This window comes from Ovis canadensis, chromosome 4, assembly GCF_042477335.2.
Source record: "Ovis canadensis isolate MfBH-ARS-UI-01 breed Bighorn chromosome 4, ARS-UI_OviCan_v2, whole genome shotgun sequence".
In the NCBI taxonomy this organism is placed as follows: Eukaryota; Metazoa; Chordata; class Mammalia; order Artiodactyla; family Bovidae; genus Ovis; species Ovis canadensis.
Genome location: NC_091248.1, coordinates 114,267,063 through 114,294,015, shown reverse-complemented (window position 1 = coordinate 114,294,015; position 26,953 = coordinate 114,267,063). Strand labels below are relative to the sequence as shown.

Sequence of the window (26,953 nt, the reverse complement as noted above, 5' to 3'; positions counted from 1 at the left end):
AAGTTTCTTTTGTGCCAGTCAAAAACCTGCACCAGGTTTAACCAGGAATATTACTGCTGCTTCCAGTTAGCGTAGGCCAAATTATCTGGCCACTTACAAAAGTGAATGAGCCCAAATGAAATGCCAATGTGAGGTACGTCTGAGGGACCAGCTGGTCTGTATGGCTGGTCTGAGGAACCAGCATCGCTACCGGTCATGCTGCTTTGAAATATTTCTGAGTCAGGATGTCACTCCTACTGTCAGGGGAGCCAAAAGGTCAAGTGTCTGACCTGTTACAGAATTTAAGATGCCAAACCTTTAAGTCAGACCACAAGGCAATGCACAGATAATTAATAAGATGCTGGGAGTATAAACAAGCAAAAGGAGAAAGAAAAGGTGACAGAGAATTAAGTTGACTTCAGACTTTTCTTGGTGGTCCAGTGGTTAAGAATCCGCCTGCCAATTCAGGGGACACGGATTCAATCCCTGGTCTGGGAAGATTCCCCATCCTACAGGGCGACTAGGCCCACAAGTCCTAGGCCCATGCTCAGTAACAAGAGAAGCCACTACAATGAGAAGCTCTCACACAGCAACTAGAGAGAAAGCCTGCAAGTAGCAACAAAGACCCAGTGCAGCCAAAAATAAAAAAAATTAAAAAAAAGAATTCAGTTGACTTAGAATGATTGGCCCCTGTTAAGCTATTTGAGACCCTGACTCACTCTGAAACAGAAAGCAGAGCAGCTCCATGAAGCTGCTGCCACGTCCATCAGGCGGCTAACACTCTCGAGAAGTCAGTTCAGAAAGGGTGTTTATTTTGGTCTGGTCAGTAGACCGAACAGCACCGTTCTGTCCCCAGACCACAGACTCAGTCCAAAGCAGCCTGCTCATTCCAGATATGACTCACGAGCATCAGCTGTGACTCACAACTCCTTGTCTTCTAAAATCGCTCTGCTGCTGGACAGGACCTAACAGCTCTGCTTAGTAGTGCTGTCTTTTGCAAATACATTAAATTTGATCCTTCTCTTCTCATATCACAACTCTACATGGGTGGAAAAGCTGTAAACGATCATCTTATACAGCTCCTTTTATAGCTGATGAAACTGAGAAACAAAAACACCAAATAGAGTTGCATCTTATTCTTGATTATACATCAAATTCTGCTTAAAGTTGCCTCGGAAATTCCTTTAAGTCACCCATGAAGTACATAGTATACAACCTTTTATGTTAGAATTCACATGAAACAAAGACTCGTGTGCCATTTTAGTAAGTAAAAAAGAGCTAAGTTTTTCCTCCGTTGTCAGAGTAGATCTCTTATTTAGCTGAACCCAAATAAAGCAGGTGGCTTCATATTTAGACACCTGTGTGAAAAGTGCATCTCAACACTAGGATCACTCTCAGGCGAGCGAGATAACTGAACCACTGTTAAGACAGGGAGCTGAGAGCACCCAAGAGCTCAGGCAGCTGTCCTGGGGCCGCCGTCACTGAACAAATCTGAGCACACCGCCTGCTCTATTTACAGGGCGCCTTCCGCTTGGCCCAGTCTGGTACAGCTGTACGTGTAAGAGATGCGCTTTCCATATGCGGGCACAGGACTCAGGTTTTGCAATGTCCCACCACACCCAAGGCACTTTCCACAAAACTTCACTACTGGCCTGTTTCTCTCCCATGCCATCTGCTAGGTCTTCAGTGCTTGACTATGTGGCATCCAGATTTAGGAAAGGTATAAATAGAACATGTGAAAATCCAAGTTTCACAGACTCCCTATTAAGACCAGGCAACATCTCAAAGTATTTCCCCTTCACTGTCCTGCTCCTTTCCACGAGGCAAGGCGTTAACAGACAGTGGGGAAAAAAAGAACTCATCTGAGTAAGGCTGGGAAATGCTATGTGCAAAGTTCAGGCCGGGGAGCTGAAGAAAAGTCTCCTTTGCTTCAGCACAGTACAGAGTGTTCCGTCAGGAGGAGTAACAGGGAAAGTATTTAAAACGTGGGAGAGTTTAGCAGAAAAGCAAACACGAGTACAGTATCTAGGGAGTGAACCACTCGGAGGAAATGAAAACATCATGCATGTTACACATGCTCCATGGACCCGTTAAGTACAGACAACTGGAAAACCCACATATCCTAACTTTTCTCGAGTCGCAGAAATGAAAATTAAGTAAATGAGTTAGAAAGAAGCAAATAAAACTGTCCCTGTAAACCCAAAACTGCTTAATTATCACTTAATTAACACTAAACCAGAAGAGAGGTCTACAGACATCAGCTGGTAACTTCAATTCATAAAATACAGTGCCAAGTAAGGTTCTTTTGGTTTTTTCTTTCTTTGGGTATTTTGTTTAGGAGGTTACAGTTTAAGGATAAGGTTTCTAGTTCAATGTATTTTTTAGGTTCCCAACATCAACCCTGAAGTCTTACTTTTCACACATGAGTAACTTTAGTAGTATTTTATGTAATCCTCCTTTTAAGGTCAGGAGTAGCAGAAAGTCTCCTTAAATCACAACAGTGATTTTCAAACTTTTTAATAAGAAAACAAAGCCTGTCTCTTAGTGGTTCTTCCCATCCCTCCACTGCTTTGCGAGGCAAGGCTCTCGACACAACACCCAGGGAGCGCACCAGCCAGTGCCGTCATTACCGCCACAACATCCCCTAAAATCCGTGGTGGTTCTGGGCTCCTTCAACACTGTATCTCAGTGAAGACAACCCTGCCTGAGAACTCAAAGCTCCTTTTCACTCCTGCAAGGACCTAAAACTAGGAGAGGGGCTCTGAAGGGTGACCAGGAAGTCAGCCTGTGTTCACTGTGGAGCAGTTTACATGGTGAAGGTCATTTCCCGGATGGCTCCCACTGGAAGAAATGATCCCCCTCATCAAGGTTACGTGTCACTTCTGATGGGAAGCTCTAAGTCCAAATGAGTTTCACTTACAACATATAATTATAGAGACCTAATACTACAACATCTAAGTGACCCTCGCCCCCAAAGAAGCTGGTCTGGGAGAACACATCCACAAGTAACAATGTTCCATAGGTGATAAAAAAAAAAGAATCTGTCTTTGAAAATGGTTCTCTAAGTTTGTGGCATTTTGAATATTCTCAAGGATGGTAAATCTCTCTCCTTCAAGATTGCAGTTCACTCTGCTAAGAATTCAGTCGTTCAAGAGCAAACCTTGTAAGCCAGGTGGTATGATCAATGTGGATACTATAGATTTTCATCAACAAAGCGAGTGACCAAAGAATAGTAACAAATTTTGCACAATTCATAGACTTTTGCTCCAAAAGTGAGTGCAGGGGGAAAAAAAAAAGTATTCGGACCCAAAGCAACATGTTTGGAGTAGTATCTACTATTTATTGGATAATTTGCAAAGCACTGCACTACACATCACACACATTATTTCAGCTGTTTCTCATGGAAGCCCTCTGAGGTAGGTACAGAGAATACAACAGTTTCAGAAAAATAAGCTGCTTGCCCCTGATCACACTTCAAGGGAGAAGTCAGTCCATAATACGATCCTAATCTGTCTCACACACCAGTGCAACTCAACAGGGACAAAACTCATCTCCATATATGAAAGATCCATGTTTCCCAAGAGAAGCAGAATCACTTCATTTTATCATCACAGTAACAGTGGCATCACTGTCTGAAAAAAAGGTCCCTAAGCCATTCTTCCAGTTTACTGACTCTGCTAAAATGTCTTCAGAAATGGCATTATCAGTGAAGCTGCTCAAAAAGCTCTCTGAAACAAAACGCCCAGTGAGATGGGACTTTATTTATATTTAGTGCAAATTACCCTTCTAGGACTTCAGGATGGAGCTATCCCCTGCATTGACAAGTATAAAAACATCAGGTTTAACGTCACCACTGTAGTAGCAAGACAGGGAAAAATTTAGCATTTCTCAGGAGTGGATTAAATACATTATAGTATATTTGCTCAATACAACCTTATGCAGCCAAAACAAGAAAGCAGTTCTTTGTCCCTTCCAGACTGCCATGTAGTGATCCCGACCGGGGAAGACTGTATACAGCTTTTTATCATTTGTATAAAAACCCCCATGTATGTGTGTGTATTTAAGCACAAAATCTTTCTCAAAAGGATACAAGAAACTAACGACACTGTCTGACTCCAATGAGAGGAACTAGGAGCTGGAGGATAATACAAATCACTTTCGTATTGACCCAGAGGAAAGTTATGTATTTAAACATTTTTTCACAACTAAAAAATTTTATGGACTGATTATGTGTTTGAAAAATTATAAAACTAATGTCTGATTGCAGGAGAAAAACACCAAGTCTTATGAGAATCACTCTAAAGTTATAATGTACACACTTTTTAAATGTAAAAATGCAGAAAATTTCCTTTATAGACAATTTCTCATAGATCTAACATGTGATGTCAAAGGTACCTGTAATCCCATTAACTATGATTCTCATGACTGAAAAGAGATAGATCAAATACATCTAGAAAAAACAGGCACACTAGATTATGAATTCTACTGAAGACAAAGACCATTATTTTAAATACTTTTAAATTCCCCAATTCCTGATAGGATTCTCAGAACACAGTTTCTTGGTTAATGAATAGTAAATTGATTTATTGGTGAAATTAGCAGCTATGGAGTTTCCTGACGATATAAAATCAGTGGATAATTCACAGAAACTAGCTTCCAGATTTTCATTTTAATTACTACTGTGAAACAACATCATTCAGTACCAAATGTTTAAAAACCCATTATAATTACCAGACTCTGAAATACGCATCATTTGGATCTCATCAACTACACAAAACTCATCCATTTTTCTTTTGAAAAAGGTAGTAGAAATCCCAAAGAATAAGGGAACGACTACTAATTAAAGGTATGATAACTAATCGAGCACCATGATTTCATTCTCAGGACCTCCCAAGAGGCTGGAAGGAGGAAGGGAAGAAGTGAGGATGTTGGAGAAATAAGGGTTGCTCTTAACTTCTGACCCCTTTTGTGCTGTGAGGCAATGCAAGGTCTAGCGAAAAAGAAAACTGTGGAGGCTAGAGATTAAAACAAAAGCTTTTGGTTCAGACGGTAAAGGAGGCCCTGGAGAACAGTAGACTCAGTTTATCCAGAAGGCAGTGCTGCAGTTGGTTTCAGCAACTAGGGGGTTTCTTCTTGGCGTCCACGTCCTTTTTAATTTCTTCAAGTTTTTTAGCCAGGTTTGGTATCTTTAAAGAGAAAAGAGAATATCATCATTTTATGTCTACCTAGTCAGTATTTTTTCATTTCTCTTCCTCTAAAGAGAAATGGTTTAACTTTCCTCTAAAAGAAACCTGAAAAACAGCGGTGTTTCTTAGCCTCATAACTGCCTAAGAAAGATCCCAAAAGTGCTAAGTTAAAGCAGGCTCCCTCCCCAAAAGTCAGACCCTGAGTTCTACTTTTATATACCCACTGAACTCCCTCAATCCAGTGCCAAGCAAAGTTGTTCAGTTCAGTCACTCAGTCGTGTCCAAGTCTTTGCAACCCCATGGACTGCAGCATGCCAGGCCTCCCTGTCCATCACCAACTCCCGGAGTTCACTCAAACTCATGTCCATTCAGTTGGTGATGCCATCCAACCATCTCATCCTCTGTCGTTTCCTTCTCCTCCTGCCTTCAATCTTTCCCAGCATCAGGGTCTTTTCAAATGAGTTAGCTCTTCCCATGAGGTGGCCAAAATATTGGAGTTTCAGCGTCAACATCAGTCCTTCCAGTGAACACTTAGGACTGATTTCCTTTAGGATGGACTGGCTGGATCTCCTTGAAGTCCAAGGGACTCTCAAGAGTCTTCTCCAACACCACAGTTCAAAAGCATCAATTCTTTGGTGCTTAGCTTTATGGTCCAAATTTTCTTTATAGTCCAACAGGTTGTACATGTAAACAATAAATGTGACGTAACTTAATAAGCACCTGCCTAGAAAACCACATGACTCAAGTTTAAGGATGACAAAGCTAATTCCCTTTGTCACACTAAAAACTTCACTACAAATCAAGTTCAAATCGTGTCTTCTTTCCTTGTCTCCTTAAAACAAACATTACATTTCAGGGTTCCCATTCATGGGCAGCTGTGTCACCCGATTTTCAACTGACACATCTGTAAGGTGAAGCTAATGCAACTCCCTACTGCACGGAATTCTGTCCTTACATGTGTAGCACTAAATGGATCCACCTCCAAACTACTCAGTCACCTCTACAACCGGGTAGCAGGGACTGGAAAGACTGTCCAGTGAAGTCTCACTCCACGTGATTTCCCACAGAACTGTAAGAGCCCAACAATGTTACTCTGTGCTAACAAACACAGCACACGGTCACCATGAGGCCACCTGAACTGATGGATTTTGTTCTCTTAGGGTGAAATGTAAGTCAGGTGCTTCTGTGAGTTCTAGTATTTTCTCAGACAATGGAAAATCTTTCTATAACATTCAGGACTTTCCTCTCAGACCTATGGACCATCTTGTTTATGCTAGAAGGCATACTTTACTTCAACAAACACAAGTCACTATACACTAGGTGCGTGGAATCAAGGAAGACATGAATATGGTCACTTACGTCATAGTTTTGAGCCAGATACATTCCCACCACGTTGCCAAGAGTAAATCCAAGCTGTAAGAATAGAATAGGAGAGTCACACTGGAGACTGAGTTCTGTGCCAACCAGACGACACAGACAGTATTCTTACCAAACCAGATGACATGGAGAGTATTCTCCTAAGGAACTCAGGACAGTTAGAGACCTCAGTGCCCAGTCCAGAGGAGTGCATAGCATGAAATTCACATCTTTCTTCTATAAAATAGGCATGGAAATATCCTTCCACAAGGTTAAATAGTATATGGAAGAACTATATAGACCTTACAAAGACTTGGCTGTAAGTTCTAGAAACTCAAGCCAAAATCTGATTTTTGTTAAGAGCCACAGTTTGGTATTTTTTTATGGGGGGGGGGGGAGTGATTATGAGATTTGTTATTTCTTGCTACATCAAGTAAAAAGTATGCAATTTTTAAAAGTATCCAGCTAAATCATAGAATTTTAGAAAATGAAGGGATGTTCACAGTTCAAGCTCTTCACATTTTAAGAGGCAACTGGTCTAAGACATGAAGTAACTTGTTCAGGGTCTTTTATCACAGGAGCACAGGGCAACCTAAAGCAGATTCACACTCAAAAACTAAAATATACAATGGCAGAAAGCAAGACTGTCACACAACTGAGAGAGCATATGGCTTAGCTCTCTGGCATGGGTGGAGTCTGATGGGCAGGGCACTTAAGACCTGCAGAGACCACAGGTCCCCTAACCAGCTCTGAATCCGTGGCAAGAGACATGCACAACCTTTAGAGAACTCTAGTGTTTATCTCACTGGGTGACTATCTTCCTCAATAATAACTGCTTCATGAAAATCCCTTCACACCAAAAGAGCTTCAAAGTTCCTTCAGCTTGGAGTTTTAATGATGATCTATAATTTCCTGGGATCCACACCCCCACCCCCACCCCCGCGCCACCTCACTGGGCTTCCCTGGTGGCTCAGATGGTAAAAAATCTGCCTGCAATTCAGGAGAGCCAGGTTCAATCCCTGGATCGGGAAGATCTCCTGGAGATGGGAACAACAACCCACTACAGCATTCTTGCCTGGAGAATCCCATGAACAGAGGGGCCTGGTGGGCAACAGTCATGGGGTAGCAGAGAGCTGGACACGACTGAGCATCTAACACTTTCACCCAAAAATTTAAAATGTCCAACTGAACACCTAACTTCTAATTTTATAAATTTGAACTTGCAACTGATTTTTAATTATTTTCTTTAGTCACTGTTGCTCCTAATAAATACACAGCTGAGGTTAACATAGAAAAATAAAGCATCGTACTTAGCACCAGTGGTCATATATGGCATAGTGGAATTGTCTTCAAGGTGGAGACGCATATGGGAGAGAGAACACAGCTGGATCCTTACTAAGCCTTAAGCTTACTAAGCTTTAAACACCCATAATTTAAATGTGTTTGTTAGTAGGAAGCAGAAAACAGACTATCAAGTCTAAACATAGACTGTTTTCTGAACATTTGATTATTCAAACATAGCTTGTGAAATACTTTTACCAACGTGGCACCAAGAAGCCAAATGATTTTTTTCCACACCTATGGGTTGAAACCAGGTAGTAAGAGGTTTTCCAAATCCAGAAACAAATAGTATTAAGTTTGCTTAAAAAGGGGCGGAAATCACCTAAGAATGTTAGCTCTAACACCAAACAGAAAGAAGGCTGAAAAATTTCAAGAAAAATAAATTTTGGTTCTACCACTGATCTAGCTGTGTACCTTCAGGCAAGACACTTAACTTCCTTGGTGCTATGCTGATTTGAGGCTCCTGACTTATAAAAAATTATACTAACAATCTTCCTTCCAGCTTCAAATTTCTAGGGTTCTTGGTTCTTACCAAGTGTGTCTCAAAATAAATAAAGCAAATCTAAATATGATTTCATTTTGGCAATTTCACTAGCACCAGGGCGATTAACAAACAAAACAGTTATTTGAAACACAAAACAAAAATCATGGGTCTCTAGACCAGTCATGAGTCTCTGGACAAGTCATCCAACTCCAGTTTCCAAATACTGCTATGTCTACCAATGGGCTATGGTAAAACTACATACACAATGTAAGAGAAATGGAGCACATGAAGAGCAGCTGGAGGAAAATGCATGACAGTAGAAAAGCATTTGTATGTTGTTCATGGAATACTCGATAGGCAAGTTTAGAGAGGTAAGAAATTTTAATCGGAATAAATAAAGGATTAAAAAAAATAACATCTGTATCTGAGTAACGGTGACTGAGAAGTTAAGACCAGAGTCAGAGCTCAGGTCACGAATGAGCCAGAAGCCTCTCCACTGCGCAGGAATGCTTAACTTCCTCCAGGTCAAGACCTGGAGGCCTCCTCAGGGGTCCATCCGGATGGCTGGATGCTATCACCACAGCCCACTCCCCGCTCCCCCGGAGCACCCCTGCAGAGGTGTGCCTTCCTCCCAAGCTCAACACTAAATACATCATGATTATGTCCTTTCTGCAATGATTCTGAGACTCTAGGAATATGTAGCTGCTTCTCACAAACATATTGGGCACAATAAATGGTAAAACACCAGAAGTTTGGGGACTGAGGAGTGCCATGAGCAAAGCTGCACAGAGGACAAATGGGTGAGAAGAAATCTGAAAAACATCCTCCCAAATACATCTGGCCTCTAAAGGTTTTGATTGAAGGATTGCAGTCCCTTATATACCAAAAATCAGTTTCATATCCAGCCCTGTGAAAAGATTTCAAAATGGTCTCTTTTCTTAAAGAATTTATATGATGTACAGAAAGAAAAGCTACACACTAAGTACAATAGTTATAACAACAGACAGGAGGCTGCACAGGACCTTGAATGTAACAGATGCATGAAAAACCAGAACTGGGTCATGCATTAAGTAACAAAATGAATGATACAGAAGTGCTTCTTTTAAGAAACCATACCTGGAAGAGATCAGTGTACCTCAACTTGTTATTAAAGGCTCTACAGATGCTAAGGAAGTGTTGAAATTTACACTGGCAAGGGAAGTGACTCTGGAGAATCAAGGTACAAGACAGGAATGACAATGCGATGACCTGAATAAAAGAAATAGGCCCGATGAGATAAGAAGATTTGAACAAAAAATGGAGAGAAATACCAGTATAGAGAGCTGGGTGGAGCTAACTGATGGACTTCAAAAAACCAGCAAGCACGTTTAGTTCTCATGTAAAACAGCAGGAAACCACTGACTGCTCTTTACCAGCAGCAACGTGATGAAAGCACCATTCTGTCAGCATTCACCTGACAGCTGTACCCCAAAACAGCTGAATAAATAGAAAGCAGAGAAGGCAAGCAAACATGAATGGTTTTCCTTCTTAAAAATCAAGATCAATAGAATAAAGGGTCCAAGAATAAACCTTTACATTTATGGTCATGTGATTTTCAACAAGGGTGCTAAGCAGCCAATGGGAGAAAGATGGTCTTTGCAAGGAATGATGTTGGGCCAACTGCATATCCACATACAAAGGAACAAAGCTGACACCTACTTCACATCACAAACAAAACTTAACTCAAAAGGGATCAAAGACCTAAATATAAGAGCTTAAACTATAAATCTCTTTTAAAAACGGATAAATCTTACTTTATCAAAATTTCAAGTGTTTGTATTTCAAAGAATACCAAGACGGTGAAGACAACCACAGAATGAAATATGCGCACATCATATATCTGATAAAGGACCTGTACTCAGAATATATAAGGAGCTCTTGACTGAATGATAAAAAGACAACCCAGTTTTAAAATGAGCAAAGAATTCGAAGAGACATTTCTCCAAAGAAGAAATACAAATAAACAGCCAACAAACACATGGAAAGATGCTCAATGTCATTAGTCATTAAGGAAATGCAAATCAAACCCACAACAAGGTGCCGCATTACATCCACCAGGATGACTTGAATGAAAAAGAGGAGCAAGTGTTGGCAAGGAAATGGAGAAACTGGAACATACGCTGCTGGTGGGAATGTAACATGATACAGACACTATGGAAAAGTCTTGCAAATCCTCCGAAAGCTGAGCACAGTTACCATTTGATCCACCAATTTCACTTTACGGTATATAAGCAATAAAACTGAAACATGTATCTACACAAAACCTTGTACATGAATGTTTACAGCAGGAGTATTCATAATAGCCAAAAGCTGGGAACAACCCAAATGTCCATCAACTGGTGAATGAATTGACAAAATGTGGTGTATTCGCACGATGCAGTATAGCCATGAAAAGGAATGAAGTATGATCCATGCTAAAACATGGATGGACCTTGAAAACACAATGCCAAGTGAGAGGCGGTCAGACAAGACCACATATTATATGATTTCACTACAAGAAAAGTCCAGGACAGGCAGATCCAGAGAGACACAAAATGAGTGCTTGTCCAGGGTTGGGTATGAGGGGAATGAGAAATGAATGCTAATGGTATGGAGTTTCTTTGGGAGGCAATGAAACATAGTTGCTGTTTAATCACTAAGTCATGTCTGACTCTTTGTGACCCCATGGAATGAAGCGTGCTAGACTTCCCTGTCCTTCACTATCTCCCAGAGTTTGCGCAAACTCACGTCCATTGAGTCAGTGAGGCCATCCCACCATCTCATCCTCTGTCACCCCCTTCTCCTCCTGCCTTCAATCTTTCCCAGCATCAGGGACTTTTCCAATGAGTCAGCTCTTCACATCAGCTGGCCAAGGTATTGGAGCTTCAGCATTAGTCCTTCTAATGAATATTCAGAGCTGATTTCCTTTAAGACTGACTGATCTTGCTGTCCAAGGGATTCTCAAGAGTCTTCTCCAGCACTACAGCTCAAAAGCATCATTTATTTTTCGATGCTCAGTCTTTAGTCTGCCACATCCATACATGACTACTGGAAAAACCATAACTTTGATACATACAGACCTTTGTCAGCAAAGTGACGTCTCTGCTTTTTAACACTCTCTAGGTTTGCCAGGGCTTCCCTTGTGGCTCAGATGGTAAAGCATCCGCCTGCAGTGCAGGAGACCTGGGTTCAATCCCTGGGTTGGGAGGATCCCCTGGTGAAAGGAAAGGCTACCCACTCCAGTATTCTGGCCTGGAGAATTCCATGGACTGTATAATCCATGGGGTCACAAACAGTAGGACACAACTGAACAACTGTCACTTTCACAGGTTTGCCATAAATATCCTTCCAAGGAGCAAGTGTCTTTTAACTTCATGTGGAGCCCACGGAAATAAAATCTGTCACTACGTCCATGTTCTCCCCTTCTATTTACCATGAAGTGACAGAATCGAATGCCATGACCATAGTTTTTTTTTGAATGTTGAGTTTTAAGCCAGCTTTTTTCACTCTCCTCTTTCACCCTTATCAAGAGGCTTTTTTCAGTTCCTTGATTCCTGCAATTAGTGGTATCACCTGCATGTCTGAGGTTGTTGATATTTCTCCCAGCAATTTTGATTCCAGCTTGTGATTGATCCAGCCTGGCATTTCGCATGATGTATCCTGAATAAAAGTTAAATAAGCAGAGTGACAATATACAGCCTTAACTTACTCCTTTCCCAATTTGGAACCAGTCCATTGTTCCATGTCTGGTTTTAACTGTTGCTTCTTGACCTGCATACAGGTTTCTCAGGAGATAAGTAAGGTTAGATATAAAAATCAGATGGCGGTGATTCTTGCACAAGTCTGTGAACATATCACTAAATCCTACACTTTCAATGGGTGAACTGTATGGTTTTGGAACTAGATTTCAAAACTATTAAAAAATAAATAAAGTAAGATTTGGGACTTTCCCGGCGGTCTAGCGGTTAGGACTCCACCCTTCCCTTACAGGGAGGCAAGGGTTCAATCCCTGGTTGGGGGACTAAGATCCTGCATGCACCACAACCCAGCCAAAACAAACAGTAAGAATGGGTAGAATATCAGCTCTATGGGATAAAACAGAGGACACCAAAGACAACTTTGAGGTTTCCAGATTGGACAAAAGTTTAAAAAGAATGGAAATGTCAGATGAAAAAATGAGGACCATTAGACTAAGGCTTTGTTTTGTATATGACAGGTCTATTGAAAATGTTGTCTTGTCAATTTTTTTTTAATATACAGACACATGAAGGGCTTAGTTACAACACTGTATCTCTTAACATAAAGAAGCACCAAGTCTTAAAAAGTAGAGCCATAACTTTGATGCAATGTGACTCCTCTCAATGCTGCTCAACTCCTGCCCCCAACAAAAAGTTGCTATGTGTGTAGCTCCATAAATAAAGCTACAATTTTTATCTGGAAATGGTTACTGGCAATAATCCAGAATGAATACTACCTGACATGTCTGAAATAAGACCTATTAAATTACATTTTCAAAAAGTACACACCTAAACCAAGTTACAACATAGAATCTGAACCATCTTATATTTGTCGAGAAGGATTTACAAAATCTAAAAATAATCTGATTGTGTTTAGCAAATATAACTAGCATTCAAAGGGAAGGGAAAGTTGCTCAGTTGTGTCCGACTCTTTGCGACCCCATGGACTGTAGCCTACCAGGCTTCTCAGTCCATGGGATCTTCCAGGCAAGAGTACTGGAGTGGGTTGCCATTTCCTTCTCCAGGGGATCTTCCTGACCCAGGGATCGAACCCAGGTCTCCCACATTGGAGGCAGATGCTTACCATCAGGGAAGCCCATAAACCTAAAAATGTTTCACAGTCTCAGATGAAAAAAACTACACACTGACAAGAAAACCAAAAGTATACATTTATCTTACATTAATAAAAAAGTAAACTGACAATTGTACTTCTCAAGCTTAGTCTCAGCTACAGAAGCTATCAGAGGATCTCTCCGTTCCAAGGAAGCAGGGAAAAAAGTTACCTTTTTTGTGCCTTAGTCTTTTAAACACTCAACACTTGGTGAAGAGATAATCATTAATTATGTTTAACAATTGCTTCAGTAATAATAAAACTCAAATTCTATCCCCCTCTACTAACACTACATAGAAGTACATTTTTAAGGTGTAAGCTAGGTTTTATATTCAATACTTTTCCTTAAAGAATGAATAAAGAAAAACAACCCCCCAAAAAAGCTATTAATTCTTGAATTGAACCAGTAAATTAAACAGGGACGTTCATGGAAATTAGCCAGTAACACTCTGAAAAGCAGGGCATCAGGTAGAACTGGTCTGCCTATTCTCAAAGAAGCTAATTCAAATATTCAAATATCTTTTGAATATCTGACAAGAGTAATCAAGCAAAAAAGGAATATCTAATTATAAATAAATGAAATCAATCCCAAAGTACTAAGTGCCATTTGCTTGGGAGATCTAACTATAAAGTATGTTTCCTCTTCCTGTGAACTTTATGATCTAGTCTAGAAAGACAAGACAAAATAAAACAGTGTACATCAAGATGCAGTAAACAAAACACAGCACATTAGCAAATGATCTGAATGGGCCACACAGAGTAAATGCCTTGCGTTAGAAATCTAATCATATTAACATATTAAAGGAGAAAAGTCATGATCACTAGATGAGGAAAAAGCACAATAAAGTTTTATTGCCTATCTCAATAAAAACGCCTAAGAAATAGAAGTGAGTGAGTGAGTGAAAGTCGCTCAGTCGTGTCTGACTCTTTGTGATCCCACCGACTACACAGTCCATGGAATTCTCCAGGCCAGAATACCGGAGTGGGTAGCCTTTCCCTTCTCCAGGGGATCTTCCCAACCCAGGGATCAAACCTAGGTCTCCTGCACTGCAGGCGGATTCTCTACCAGCTGAGCCACAAGGGAAGCCCAAGGACACTGGAGTGGGTAGCCTCTCCCTTCTCCAGTGGCTCTTCTTGACCCAGGAATCAAACTGGGGTCTCCTGCACTGCAGGTGGATTCTTTACCAACTGAGCTATCAAAAGAGTTCCATGAATCTGTTAGAAAATATCAGAAATACAAACATCCTACTAAAACCTGAGAAGCATTTCCACTCAAAGCAGAAACAAAACTAGGATATTCACTCTACTTCTGCTCCAAGTCCTGACTTGAGAGTGAGAACAGGAGAGCGGGAAGGAAGAACTGGAAGAGAACACAGAACTGTCGTATTTGTCTTCCCTGGAGATGTGAGCGCCTTCATAGTACTGCCTTCCCCAAGTCACTGCGAAGTGAATCTACAAACTACTGGAGCTAAAAGGTAGACAAGGGTGCTAGATACAAAATCAATATACCAGAATCATTAGCATTTCTATACATCAGCAACAACTAATTCAACAATGGTGAAATTGGGTCATCCTAAAACTAACTACCCTTGCCTAGTTTATGATTAACCAACCTCTTTATCCAAAACTTCATTCCTGGCAACTCAAGACTCTCACTCTGAGTTTGCCCATGTGTCTATCCACACATACTGTACTCTTTTTCCTCCTAATCAACACTTGACTTGTTTCACTACAAAAAACAAATGAAAACTTCATCCCATTTTCTTGTCCCCTCTGACCTCAACCCTGTGCTAAATGAACACTAATCAACCAGTGTTAGATGACTAAAGTTGCTGCTAATGCTATCATTAATAAAACATGGCCCTACTGTATATTACAGGGAACTACAGTCAGTACCTTGTGACAAACCATAATGGAAAAGAGTATGAAAAGGAATGTTTATGTGTGTATATGTATGGCTGAATCACTTTGCTGTACAGCAGAAATTAACACATTATAAATCAACTGTACTTCAATAAATTTTTTTAAAATAGTATTAATGTACTAAAAGTGCTACTGCCAATAACATCATTAATGTACCAAAACTGTTGTTGTGCATAACATCACTAATATACAAACTCAGGTTCCTTCTCCAGGATAAGATGAGCTAACAGACTCCTGAGTCACAGGCCACAGAACTGTAAACCAGGACAACCCTGATGCCAAAACTACCACTGAGAAAGGTCACAGAAACATCACAAGACAATGACCCCAGCTTCTTTGTTCTTCCCCTTTTAAAAGCCTCAATCTCAAAGACCAAGCTGGAGCAGATGTGAGCCTTGTCTCCCACTCCCTTGCTTGGCGCCTTGCAATACAATCCTTACTTTACAGCAAACACTCTGTCAGAGTTTATTTTTCTGTACAGCAGGCACACAAGCCCTCTGCTCAGTTATAATGTAATGATAAAAAGGATGTCACATGAACCAACAACAAAACTAAAAAGCACCTAGGCATACTAGGCAAGACTAAACACAGTAAAAGTGAAAAAAAAAAAAACCAACAACACTAGGCAGAACTAAAAAGTACCTAGGAAAAGCAAGACTATCACTAAGAAATTAAAAACAAAACAAACAAACAAACAAAACCCTGATGAAAGACCCTAAATAAATGGGAAGATGGAGCACAACAACGTAAGCTTTCAAGAGTAAAGTCATCAGGATGGCTTGTGGAAAAGGGCGGGAGTTGGGTCACCAAGAGGAGCTGTGAAGGCAAAAAGGAGGATAAAGGGGAAGCGGGACGACGTGACAGCAGGAAGGGGGGAGGGCAGTGAGATTAGCCCAGCGACCCTCAGAGGACGCATGCTGCAGGGCGGTGGGAAAGGAAACCTCAAAAGTCAAGTGAAAGTGGTTATGACTTGATGGGGAAGGACACGGGGACCAGCCACAGGTTCTGAGCACGTGAATAAGACCATCCTGGCTGACTACTCTGGCAGCTGCGAGACAGGAGAAGACCAAGGGTGTCAAGGGAAACACAACGAACCAGAGGCAACAGCCTTGGTATTCTACAGCTGATCAGATTATACTGGGAGTGCTATGTTTAAAAAAAAAAAATTCAAAAACCAGAATATTCAAAGAAGGATGACCACGAAGAAAGAGTGGAGGAAATAGACACAGACAGCCTAAAGACAAGACTGGTGGGAGAAGGGAGTTAGAGAGCAGCACCAAGGTAATGCTCTTACACAGGTAAAAAAGGTCGTCATGTGGACTAGAACTGCTTTTTAACATCAAAGAGTAGAACCACGTAAGAAGACACTGACCAAAAGTGAAAGAGAACCTGAGAAAACGGAGAGCCTGCTGTAACTGGAGGTGACTGAATATGAACTGGATGCTTCCTCAGAAGCAGACACTTAAGCACTTAAGTCTTAAGACTTATTCAACTAGAGAATCTAAAATAACTTCTCTAACTCATACCTACTAGGCTAGTGCAGCCAGTCCAAGGATGGAAGGAAGAAGACCTGCTCTACCAACCTGGCAATGGAAACACAGAGACAGAACTTGTCCTAAGGTAAGTAATGAAGACTTGATGGCTTAAAGCAAAAATAACTCTTACTGAGTGCTTACTATGTGCAAGGCAGCATTTTAACTCCTTTTCAGGAATTAATTCATGTTCTTCACAACCCTGCTAAAGCAAGTACTATTACTGTCCACTTTATGTTGGGGAAACTGAGGCACAGAGCAGTTAAGTAACCTGCCCAAAAAATACACAGCACATAAATGTGCCAGACACAGCAAGTAAATGAGATGAAGAATGAAGGAGAGAACTAAGTCGAGATTATGTCAATATTTCAAGTTAATGAAAGCCAGGGCTAGGGGAGAAAGAAGTTAGGTGTGGAGTGCGAGGTGGGGAGGGAAAGAGGTAACGGGTCCTCCACGTGTTGGGTCTAAGAGGGTTGGACAAGAGATGTTCAGGAGGCAGCTGATGACGGGGAACTGAACTCAGAGCAAAGGACTCAAGGTAGTTTTGGAAGCGGTCAACGGAGCGAAGACAACAGCGTGACAAGGAACATGCCCCTAAGGGTGTTGAAAAAAAGAAAGTCAAGGTCTGAGACCTGAGAAACACCCAGAAACCAAAAGAAGGGAACAGCAGCCAGTACAAACCGGAGAGCTTAGATAAGGCAATTTCCCAACTGGTGTGCCGAGATACTGCTCCTCCGGGCCCTTGGAGCAGCCAGGACCCGGGGCTTGCCACCTGTACTCTATGCAGTTTCTTCCAGAAAAACAAGTCCCCGGGTGGTACACTGGGTAAGAGTACTGAAAAGCGCTGAGACGCGGGATCCAAAAGCTGGGGCAGGACGGATTAAAGAGGAGGAGTAAGAGGAACAGAGGCTGCTCCTGCGAGAGAGAAGAGAACCAACGCATCACCCCATGAAAGTACAGAAGGCAGCACACACAAACCACCAGCAGAGCCCGTCACACCAGGCTTCCCTCGAAAGGCTTCCAAAGTTTCCTTAAACCAAACCGTGGTGACACCATGCTGCAAGGCAGGAGGCCACTGCAGTGAAATCAAGGCGAAAAGAGGCGCCAGGACCACAGGAGTAAGTTTCAACATGTGAGGGATGGATAATGGGCAAATACTGTAATTCAAAGAGAAAGGAAGAATGAAGAGAACATATTAATATAAGCAACACGATCAGGTGCAGTGGTTCTCAAATGGTGTTCCAGGAAATGACAACTGCTGGAAACATCTTGGAGGGTTCCAAAATGGGTGGTGACAATACGCCCTCAAAGATATTTACTTGTGACTATCCCATCACTTTCCAAACCTGTTCCAGCACCATCTTTCTGAATCCATGTCCTTCCAGTTACCAGTGAGCTACCACTGAAGTAGGAGACTCAATGACACCATCTTACACTTTGGGGCCCATACTGTTTTTAACCTGAGAGCTTCCTACAACTATAAGGCAGTAATTATTTCTACTGACTCCTAGTCAGGGCACTGGAGAAACTTCCAGAGGTGTAGCCATGTGCTGGTTAGGCAGTTTACTGTCAGGGATACCCTCTTTCAGTCTATAAGACTGAAAAATCAACTGCCATCTCAAAAAGGACAGAGGGACACTTTTTCTTCTTTAATCCCTTTGATAATATAACAACTGGAACGAACACAACATTGTAATTATTCTCCAATAAAAATTGAAAAAATTAAAAAAAAAATTATCCCAAACTTGGAAATAAAACAAAAGGACAGCATCTTGTTTCAGCATGCTGGGGGAAAAAAAAAGAATGTAACATTTGGGAAAGTATCTCATCCCAAGAGTACTCAGTTTCCATGAGCCACCTGGAAGGTTTTCAGAATACTCCACTCTTATCATTCAGAGTTTAAGAATCAAGTTTTGAAGGCACAAAAGCCTGGGAAGAAAGACTTTCAGGCTGAAAATTGGCAAGTCCTCCTGAAACCTTCAACAAGGCAATCTTTGCCAGAAAACCTGTTTCTGACTTAAGGAGAGCCATGAAAAATAATTTGCTTACTCACGGTAACACTCATTTTCCCCCAGAATGAGCATTCTGGAAAAATTACTTGTTCACCACGGCCTGACTCACGTATGTCAGCAACCAGCCATCCTCAGTCTGGAAGCTATAAAAGGTCTGAGGAGGGCTCCCTCGGTCTCTTAACTCCGGCGGCTCACGAATTTCGAGTTCATTCCTGGCCCTCCTGTGTTCTCAAAGATGGCAACCAGCAGGGCTGCAAGCCGCGGACAGGGTACGTGTTTAAGTCGGGGGTGGGAGGGCCGAAAAGTCATTAAGGAGCCTGAACACGAGGAACGCACACAAAGCACGCGTGGCCCATCACACAACAGCTTGAAAAAACACCTATGCTCTGACTCCTCAAAAGTTTTAGGGACTTGAACGGCGTCAGAAAAATGTTGGTGAAAGGATATGAGTGAGGCAGAGCAAAAACACCCACAGCCCACCCGGACAGGCGACGGGGTTTTCGGGACCCACGCCCAGGACCCCCCAGGCCGGCACGAGGCGGGGGGCGTCCGGAGCCCCCGAGAGCTCTGGGCCAAGCTCCGGCTCGCTCCTCGGCAGCTCCACTCACCAAGAACTGGAGCATAGTGTCGGCAAATAGGGCGCGAACAGCGGCTGCAGCTCCGAGGGCCGTCGGGACCTGCCTCCCCCGGCGCGATGGGCGGCGCCCTCAGCCAACTTCCGGTTCACGCCCCGCTCCGCGCCTCCCGCCTTGCTTCACCCGGAAGCTATCCTGGCCCCCTAGTGGAGCGCCTGGGGATCACCTCCTGAACTGCCTGTCTGGCGAGAGCGCGCTGTGGCCTGGTAGGAGCAAGTCCCAAGGGCCAAGCCAGGCTGGAAGCTTTGAACATTCAGATTCTAGAGCCCAGTCCTCAAATATCGCTTCTATAGACCTGGGTCGGGGCCCAGTAGTCTGTATGATTACCGGCATCCCAAAGACCAGTCTGAATTCCCTGACCTAGAAGGACCACAGGAGGTCTTTGTTCCCATCCGCACAGGCAAAGCAAAAAATCACCAGTGGAGTTTTTGCGGCATACTCCACTGGGACTTCCCAAGTGGCGGTAGTGATAAAGAAACTGCCTGCCAATACAGGAGCCTCGAGCTTGATCCCTGGGTGGGAAGAAATGACAAGCTGCCCCAGTATTCTTGCCTGAGAAATCCCATGGACAGAGGACCCTGGCAGGCTACAGTCCATGGGGTCTGTAAAGAGTCAAACCAATTTACTGACTAAACAACCACAGTTTATCAAAACTAAAACCCTAATAACTAGGAAGAACGTACTCACCTCTTTTTGATTTTCTAATTCCAGCAAACGAACACAGTAAGAGCAACACATTAAGATCCTATATTTGTCTAGTATTGTTGAGAAATGGGCTTCCCTGATAGCTCAGCTGGTAAAGAATCTGCCTGCAATGCAGGATAACCCAGTTCAATTGCTGTAGGGAAGATCCCCTGGAGAAGGGATAGGCTGCTGCTGCTAAGTCACTTCAGTCTTGTCCGACTGTGTGTGACCCCATAGACGGCAGCCCACCAGGCTCCCCCATCCCTGGGATTCTCTAGGCAAGAATACTGGAGTGGGTTGCCATTTCCTTCTCCAATGGATGAAAGTGAAAAGTGAAAGTGAAGTTGCTCAGTCGTGTCCCCGACTCTTAGCGACCCCATGGACTGCAGCCCACCAGCCTCCCTCCATGGGATTTTCCAGGCAAGAGTACTGGAGTGGGGTGCCATTGCCTTCTCCGAGGGATAGGCTACCCACTCCAGTATTCTTGGGCTTCCCTTGTGACTCAGCTGGTAAAGAATTGAAGAATAGATCATCTGTGCTCCAAAAAAGGATTGAGGAATAGGTGACCTACGCTCCAAATGCTTAAAAAAAAAAAAAAAAAACAACACCATCTAAAATCTTTTTCTCTCCTTCGCTTTGCTGAAGAGCACAGGCAACATCCACCAGCCTCTCTCCCAGTGCCCCAGGGAACAATGCTGAGTCAGACGTGCGCCCTAAATGTTAGCCTCTCCCTGTTATATTTATTACACAAACTGCATTTCTCGTCAGCCTTTAAAGCAATATACAGTGCAGCGGCAGTTCTTCCAGCTTCTCTTTTCCACACACTTCTCCACTGCCCCAACTTCTGATCCCCATTCTGCTATTAATTTTGGAAGAAGTGGTGGTAAAACAAAATAATGAAGCTCAGTAAATCCCAATCTGTCCAATGGAATGCTTCACATATCAGAGGTTTATAAAATGCTTTGATTCTGTGCCTCAGGCTCTTTCCTGATATTTCTGTGTTCATGCCTGTGTGCAACATGATAAAGCTTACCATATGCCTGATTAGTGGAGCAACAGTCAGGTTTACTGGAAAAGGAAATGGCAACCCACTCCAGTATTCTTGCCTAGAAAATCCTGTGGACAAAGCAACCTAGTGGGATGCTGTCCATACGGTTGCACAGTTGGACACAACTGAAGCGACTTAGCATGCATGCATGCACTGGAAAAGGAAATGGCAACCCACTTCAGTACTCTTGCCTGGAGAATCCCAGGGACAGAGGAGCCTGGTGGGCTGTCGTCTATGGGGTAGCACAGAGTTGGACATGACTGAAGCAACTTAGCAGCAGCAGCAGCAGCAGCAGCAGCAGCAGTCAGGCTTACTATGTCTTGGACCAGTTACTTATTCATTCACATCCCTCTAAAAATGCTCTTTATTAACAGGATGCTTTGCAGTTAAAGATTGATGTTTGTCAGTGTTAGGCAGTATATTAATTTCAAAATATAAGAATAACAAAGTCTTTTAAAAATGCCTAAAATGTCATGGACATTTTATTAAGAAAAAAAATTACAGAATTAAGTATTAATTTTCTGCCACTACTTGAGGGTCAAGACTCTTTCCCCTCTCAGCAGTCTCTTCTATATACTGGGCTGAAATTACTGGTGACTGGAAAGTGGGTCATGGACTTTCAGATGATGTAGTCACATGCACATAAATACTACCAAGCAAGGAATAAGAATGCTAACAGCAGTCACCCTATTAACTATGTGTAAAATACAGGTAGATGATTAATTTGAAAAATTCCATAATTATTTTAGGGAATAAATGCAAGTGATTATTTCATCATTTACATGCAGGAAAGAAAAAAATACCTTTAGTAAAGTGATGCCTTGACCCTGAAACATTTCTGTAACACACTGTATTGAGTATACTTTTCTATTAAAAAAGCATTATCATAAAATGTGTAATATGGCTACAAAGGAAGGAAAAATGGAGGTTTTTTAGACTATGCCTTTAATTTGGCATTCAGAATAATACACCTGGGAAAAAACCAGCACTGGGGAAGGACTGTTTGTTGAATTCCTGATAATGCTGACCATTTTCTAGATAAAATTTCAAGAGACTGACCACGTGGTTTGTTTTTTTAAAAAGTTTTTTTTTTTTTTTTAAACTAGTGAGCACGGCACCAGGCAAAGAAGTTTACAGAAAAGAAGTCCATATATAAAGAAAGAAATAGCAAAATATCTTCTGGTCATAATTTAGAAGGAAACTATAAAAAGGAGACAGGTTTCCCCAATTTGTCTCTTCCTCAGGAGAGTATAAGCACAGGCTCTCAGTTCCGTGATATCCTCAGCAGGCCTCGGATGCGTCTGACAAGAGCTTGTATGAAACTATATCGAGATCGCACTTTTGAATACAATCCTTCAATGTCCAGAAGTTTCTTCTGTAGTGATTCTCCAAAAGCGCTGATAGCGTCAGCTTGAAGCTAGAGGTAACATGGGTAACATTTCATGATTAAGAAATCTAAAATATTTCTTTTTCTTTGTTTTCCTATTTAAAATACCTTTGAATTTTTGTAACGTGATCCTTTCTCAGATGCCAGATTAACTCAACATTCACATTTTCCACCTTGAAGTTTATTGGTATGATAGTAACATTTTCCCTTCTTGTGTAAGTATATACAGTTTTAAATTTGCTTTAAATTGCAGTAACTATTGATATATGGAGTTTCCAGATCATAGCACCTATTAATTACTGAACTCTTACTACTTTCTAGGCACTGCCCTGGTGTCTCACACATGAAGCCCTCATTTAATTCTGACAAAACACTTCAAGGTTGAATTATCACTTCCATTCTGAGCTGAGGAAATGGAGGCTCAGAGGCTAAGTAAGTTGCTCTGAGTCACATAGCTATTAGGTTGCTATCCCAGAATTCAAATCAGCTCTTTGCATGCAACTGTGAAGACTATTATCTTACTCACATACCAGGCTTTCCCTTTGTACTTGCAAAAAAAGAACAAGAGTATGAGAACAGAATGTTACCTGGTCTATATCATGCTGGCTCACTGTAGTTAGCCCACTTCTAAAATCCAGATTGCTTTCCGAAGCGAAGGAATCTAGAGATAAAAGACACGGTCAAACTAGGTTTGCAGGTGTGTCTTCTCCACAGAACAGAAGAACCCAATGACAATGAACCACAGTGTCTGTGACCAGCATAGGTCAAAGCTGAGGACTCTCTTTTAGCTTTCAGTAAATGGAAGCCCCTAGGAAGCATTTTGATGTTCCAAGCCAGGGTTCTCAAGCTTTCCTTCTGCTTCCTGCCACTTAAGGGATCCAATACATGCTCATCAGTCACAAAAGACCCCTTTAGCCAAGGCTGACCCATTTCCACTCCTCTGGACCAGAGGACTCTAGACCTGCGTCAGCCATGCGAGAAGCTAAGGAGCAGCTGAAGACAGCCTCTAAGATGCTCTTGTGCTCTGCACAATCTCCCATGGACAGGAGGGAAATAAAAAAACTAGCTATGCTTAGTAACTAAGTAGTTACTTAGTTACCTAGTCCATACTTTGTAACCAGAGCAGGCATCCGTTAAGTGTAACTAGTTTTGGAAGGTGCTGAAGTCTGTAGGCATCTGTGGTTCACTAATTTTCAGAATGAAGTTTACCTTGTAGCCTTCTGCTTTTAAATAAGGACCTGGAGGCAAATAAGGAATCCTGAGAATCGGTGGGTGTGCAGTGTAACAAGTAGTACTCCAGATGGCGCCAGAGAATAAACAGGCAGGTCTCTATGATGACTACAGGGGAGAGGCCAGATTCAAGGAAAACAATCTCATCACATGATTTTCAAACCAGTTTCTGAGACTGCACCATTCAGTGATGTACCCACAGCTTCAGTCTAACAAGCTGGTTGTAAGGTCTCTCCAGAAAGCAGCAAGCTGTGCTGAGAGGAAGGAGATCAGACCCTTGGGCGCAGTATAGTAGAGCCTTCAGTGTCCTTATCTCCTGTCTGGACACAAAGTATCTGCATATATTATGAGGATTACTAGTTACTCTAAAGAATAAGAAAATTTTTTCCATTTAGAAATATGTCAGGCATTTAACTAGAAAAAAATAATGGTAATAATGTCCCTTTCCATTTGGTTCTGATACCCAAATAATGTGAGAATAAGAGTTCCTACATTTGAAGATTCCCTTAGAGGTCACCCTTCAAGCACCCTGCAGTCTTAATGACTGCATTAAGGATACAAGAACAAAGGGAAAGCAGTTTAGCTCGATTGTTGATCAGCTTCACCAAACGCCGTCTTGCTAGAACATATTTCTGGGCAGTGGAGATTTTATCAACACCAGCAGGCATCACTGACTGACACAACTTAAAAAAAAATCAAACACAGTATTAAGAATGACACATACTGTAACAAAAATTTAACGAAAATCTACTTTAAGCAGTCATTTGTGATAAGTTCTGTGAAAAACATTCAAGTGAATTTAAACAGCCTTGCAGACAAGAGTTTAGCATCTAGTTAGGAAGCTAGTAATTTAAAACAAGAGCCAAAGAAGCAGTTGAATTCATAAATGAATGTTCATCTGTGGCTTTTTGAAAAAGTCCAGTCCCTCAAATAGATGTTTCCAATCTGTTGATGGGCCAACCAACTCTGAATTTCTTGTCAAATTAAAATAAAACAAAACGAAACAGTGCATTTTCAAGCAGCAAATGCCACACTGCCGTGGAGAATATCTGTAACAGCCATCGGGTACCTTCTGAAGAAACTACAGATGAGACTTGTAGAGCGTAACAAATGTACCATCATAAACCAGAAGCTCCCCTGGTCCCTCCCCGATCTGGCATACCTTCAAGCACAACAGGTCAATTTAACCTGCAGGCCCTGGGTGTGGCGGCAGGCGTGCTGCGGAGGGGCTGGGGAAGTGCCACGTGCTCTGTTGTGACAACGCAGCTCCTTCTTGCGAGTGCCAGAGTCACCCGTAAGCCACACACGAAGGGGAAGGGCTGCTGGGGGTAAACCACTCACCTTCGGAGATCACCTGAGCCCACTCAGTAACACCTGCTCCCATCTGTACTTGCTGGCTGTGTGGCTTTGAGTCAACTATACCCTCTTTCCGGAGAAGGCAATGACACCCCACTACAGTTCTCCTGCCTGGAAAATCCCATGGACGGAGGAGCATGGTAGGCTGCAGTCCATGGGGTCGCTAAGAGTTGGGCACGACTGAGCGACTTCACTTTTGCTTTTCACTTTCATGCATTGGAGAAGGAAATGGCAACCCACTCCAGTGTTCTTGCCGGGAGAATCCCAGAGACAGAGGAGCCTACTGGGCTGCCGTCTGTGGGGTCGCACAGAGTCGGACACGACTGAAGCGACTTAGCAGCAGCAGCAGCAGCAGCAGCAGCAGCAGCATACCCTCTTTCAGTGCCTCAGTTTCCACATCTCGGAAAGAGGAGCAGCAACAGTATCTGCCTCATGTATTCAGGTGGCACGTGGAGCTCAGGGCTGGGCACATCATGAACTCTGATGCTCCCTAGAGTTATCAGAAGGATGCAAAGAGGGAGTGGGCTCTGACTAGTCCGGTGGGTGACATGCTATAATTTAGAAAACCTGGTGTGAACCAGGAATGGCAAAATGGATCAACAACCAGGCTGCCACACAGGACGCCAGGAGGCTTCAGCACTGGCCACAGATGTTTTACAGTTCAGCTGTGCCAAATGGAAAGGAAGGCGGGCTGCTTAGGGAGCAAGCCCAGTAACTCAGCCTCTTCAGTTACAGTAAGTGCCAGGGAATGGTTCTGGGTCGTTGAGAGAAGGTGGTCAAGTCTGACAGGCCATCCCATTTGTCTGAAAAATTCACTTAACAGATACTGAAGTTGTTGGAGGGACAGAGACATCTTACCTAAGGAAATCACTTCTAACTGAAAAAGCATCTGCAATAGAAACCTAAGTTTCTCAGCACAGATGTTTACAGTATAAATTGCCAAATTTTATTCAAAGGCCAACTGCTTTTAAGCAGGTGGTTTTCTTGAACAGGTGCAACTTTTGGTTGGTCACTCAGTCAAGTTTCTACCCTTATGAAGTGTGGAACTTAGGTGAGGGACTCTTCTTCAAGCCACCAGAGAAGAGTCACTGGAGTTCCTTTTGTCTCACTGGATGCAGCATCTTTACCTATCGTCTGACACTGGTCTCCTGCCTTATCAGGAAAAGCAATGGTTTCTCAGAAGTCTCCATTGCCCATTATAAGATTCATACCTCTTTTATCTCATCTGGGGGAAGCTGCTCGACGTTCTGTAGCTTGTTGACACTCCGTCGATGACTGTCGTAATAGCTGAAGAAATCATTAGCGCTCTGTCTTAGCAGGTAGACGATAATGCCCAAACCAGGCAGGTGCCAGTATGGAACCACTGGAGCTTGGGTATCTAATGGAGTTGATAAGAAAAAGAAAAACCAATGTTCTACCTACAGCCATTTTATATGAATTTCAAATGACCTGTTTTTTTTTTTTTAAAAAAAGGAAGGCCCAGGAATTTAAAGGCATGTAAACTATTATTAAAAACAATCCAGGAGTACTTTTAAACACCACTAACAGTTCAAAGATGTAGTTAGGAGCTACTGTAATGAGGCAGGTACATAAGGCTAGAGCCTTGAGACAATAAGTAAGTCTGGCTGATGGACACTGAGAAGACTTACCCTTTACTGGGTGAAGACCTCTTTGAGAACTCTATGGAAGCTATAAGCCTATACACCCATCTCTCTACCACCCCACCACCCCATTTGCACAGATACAGCTTTGTTTCCTGACCCCAGGTGAGTAAGTCCTGCTTCACCCTATGGCTTTACTTATATGGATTCATTTCCAGTCTGCATCTTTCTGGTTGCTGAGTTCCCAGCTCAAAATCATTCTTCCAAACAGACAAGCAGAATACTAACACACAGCTAAAAAACAGATGACAGAATTTTTAAAGTTTAATTCTT

At 42.4% G+C, this 26,953-nt stretch overlaps 2 protein-coding genes across 2 annotated transcripts in view; both read right to left on the bottom strand.

Moving 5' to 3' along the window:
- Positions 1 to 3,298: 3,298 nt before the first annotated feature.
- Positions 3,299 to 19,520, bottom strand: STMP1 (short transmembrane mitochondrial protein 1). Its single transcript, XM_069588475.1, has 3 exons — positions 19,288 to 19,520; positions 6,525 to 6,578; positions 3,299 to 5,165 (listed from the first exon to the last, which is right to left on the bottom strand). The coding sequence occupies exons 1-3, from the start codon at positions 19,300 to 19,302 to the stop codon at positions 5,091 to 5,093; spliced, it is 144 nt and encodes a 47-aa protein (XP_069444576.1). The 5' UTR covers positions 19,303 to 19,520; the 3' UTR covers positions 3,299 to 5,090.
- A 1,977-nt stretch (positions 19,521 to 21,497) lies between these two features.
- Positions 21,498 to 26,953, bottom strand: part of NUP205 (nucleoporin 205) — a 78,772-nt gene continuing 73,316 nt past the window's right edge. The window contains exons 39-43 of the mRNA XM_069588438.1: positions 26,231 to 26,397; positions 24,223 to 24,346; positions 23,643 to 23,771; positions 23,021 to 23,094; positions 21,498 to 22,463 (exon numbers count right to left, since the gene is read on the bottom strand). Coding sequence (XP_069444539.1) covers positions 22,311 to 22,463; positions 23,021 to 23,094; positions 23,643 to 23,771; positions 24,223 to 24,346; positions 26,231 to 26,397 — 647 coding nt within the window. The 3' untranslated portion in view covers positions 21,498 to 22,310. The remainder of the gene's footprint in view (positions 22,464 to 23,020; positions 23,095 to 23,642; positions 23,772 to 24,222; positions 24,347 to 26,230; positions 26,398 to 26,953) is intronic.

What these genes read in the sequence shown, in the direction of transcription:
- STMP1 (XM_069588475.1), bottom strand. An exon ending in ATCTGGCTCAAAACTATGAC is followed by an intron (nt 5,166 to 6,524) that starts GTAAGTGACCAT and finishes TTCTCTTTAAAG; the next exon opens with ATACCAAACCTGGCTAAAAA.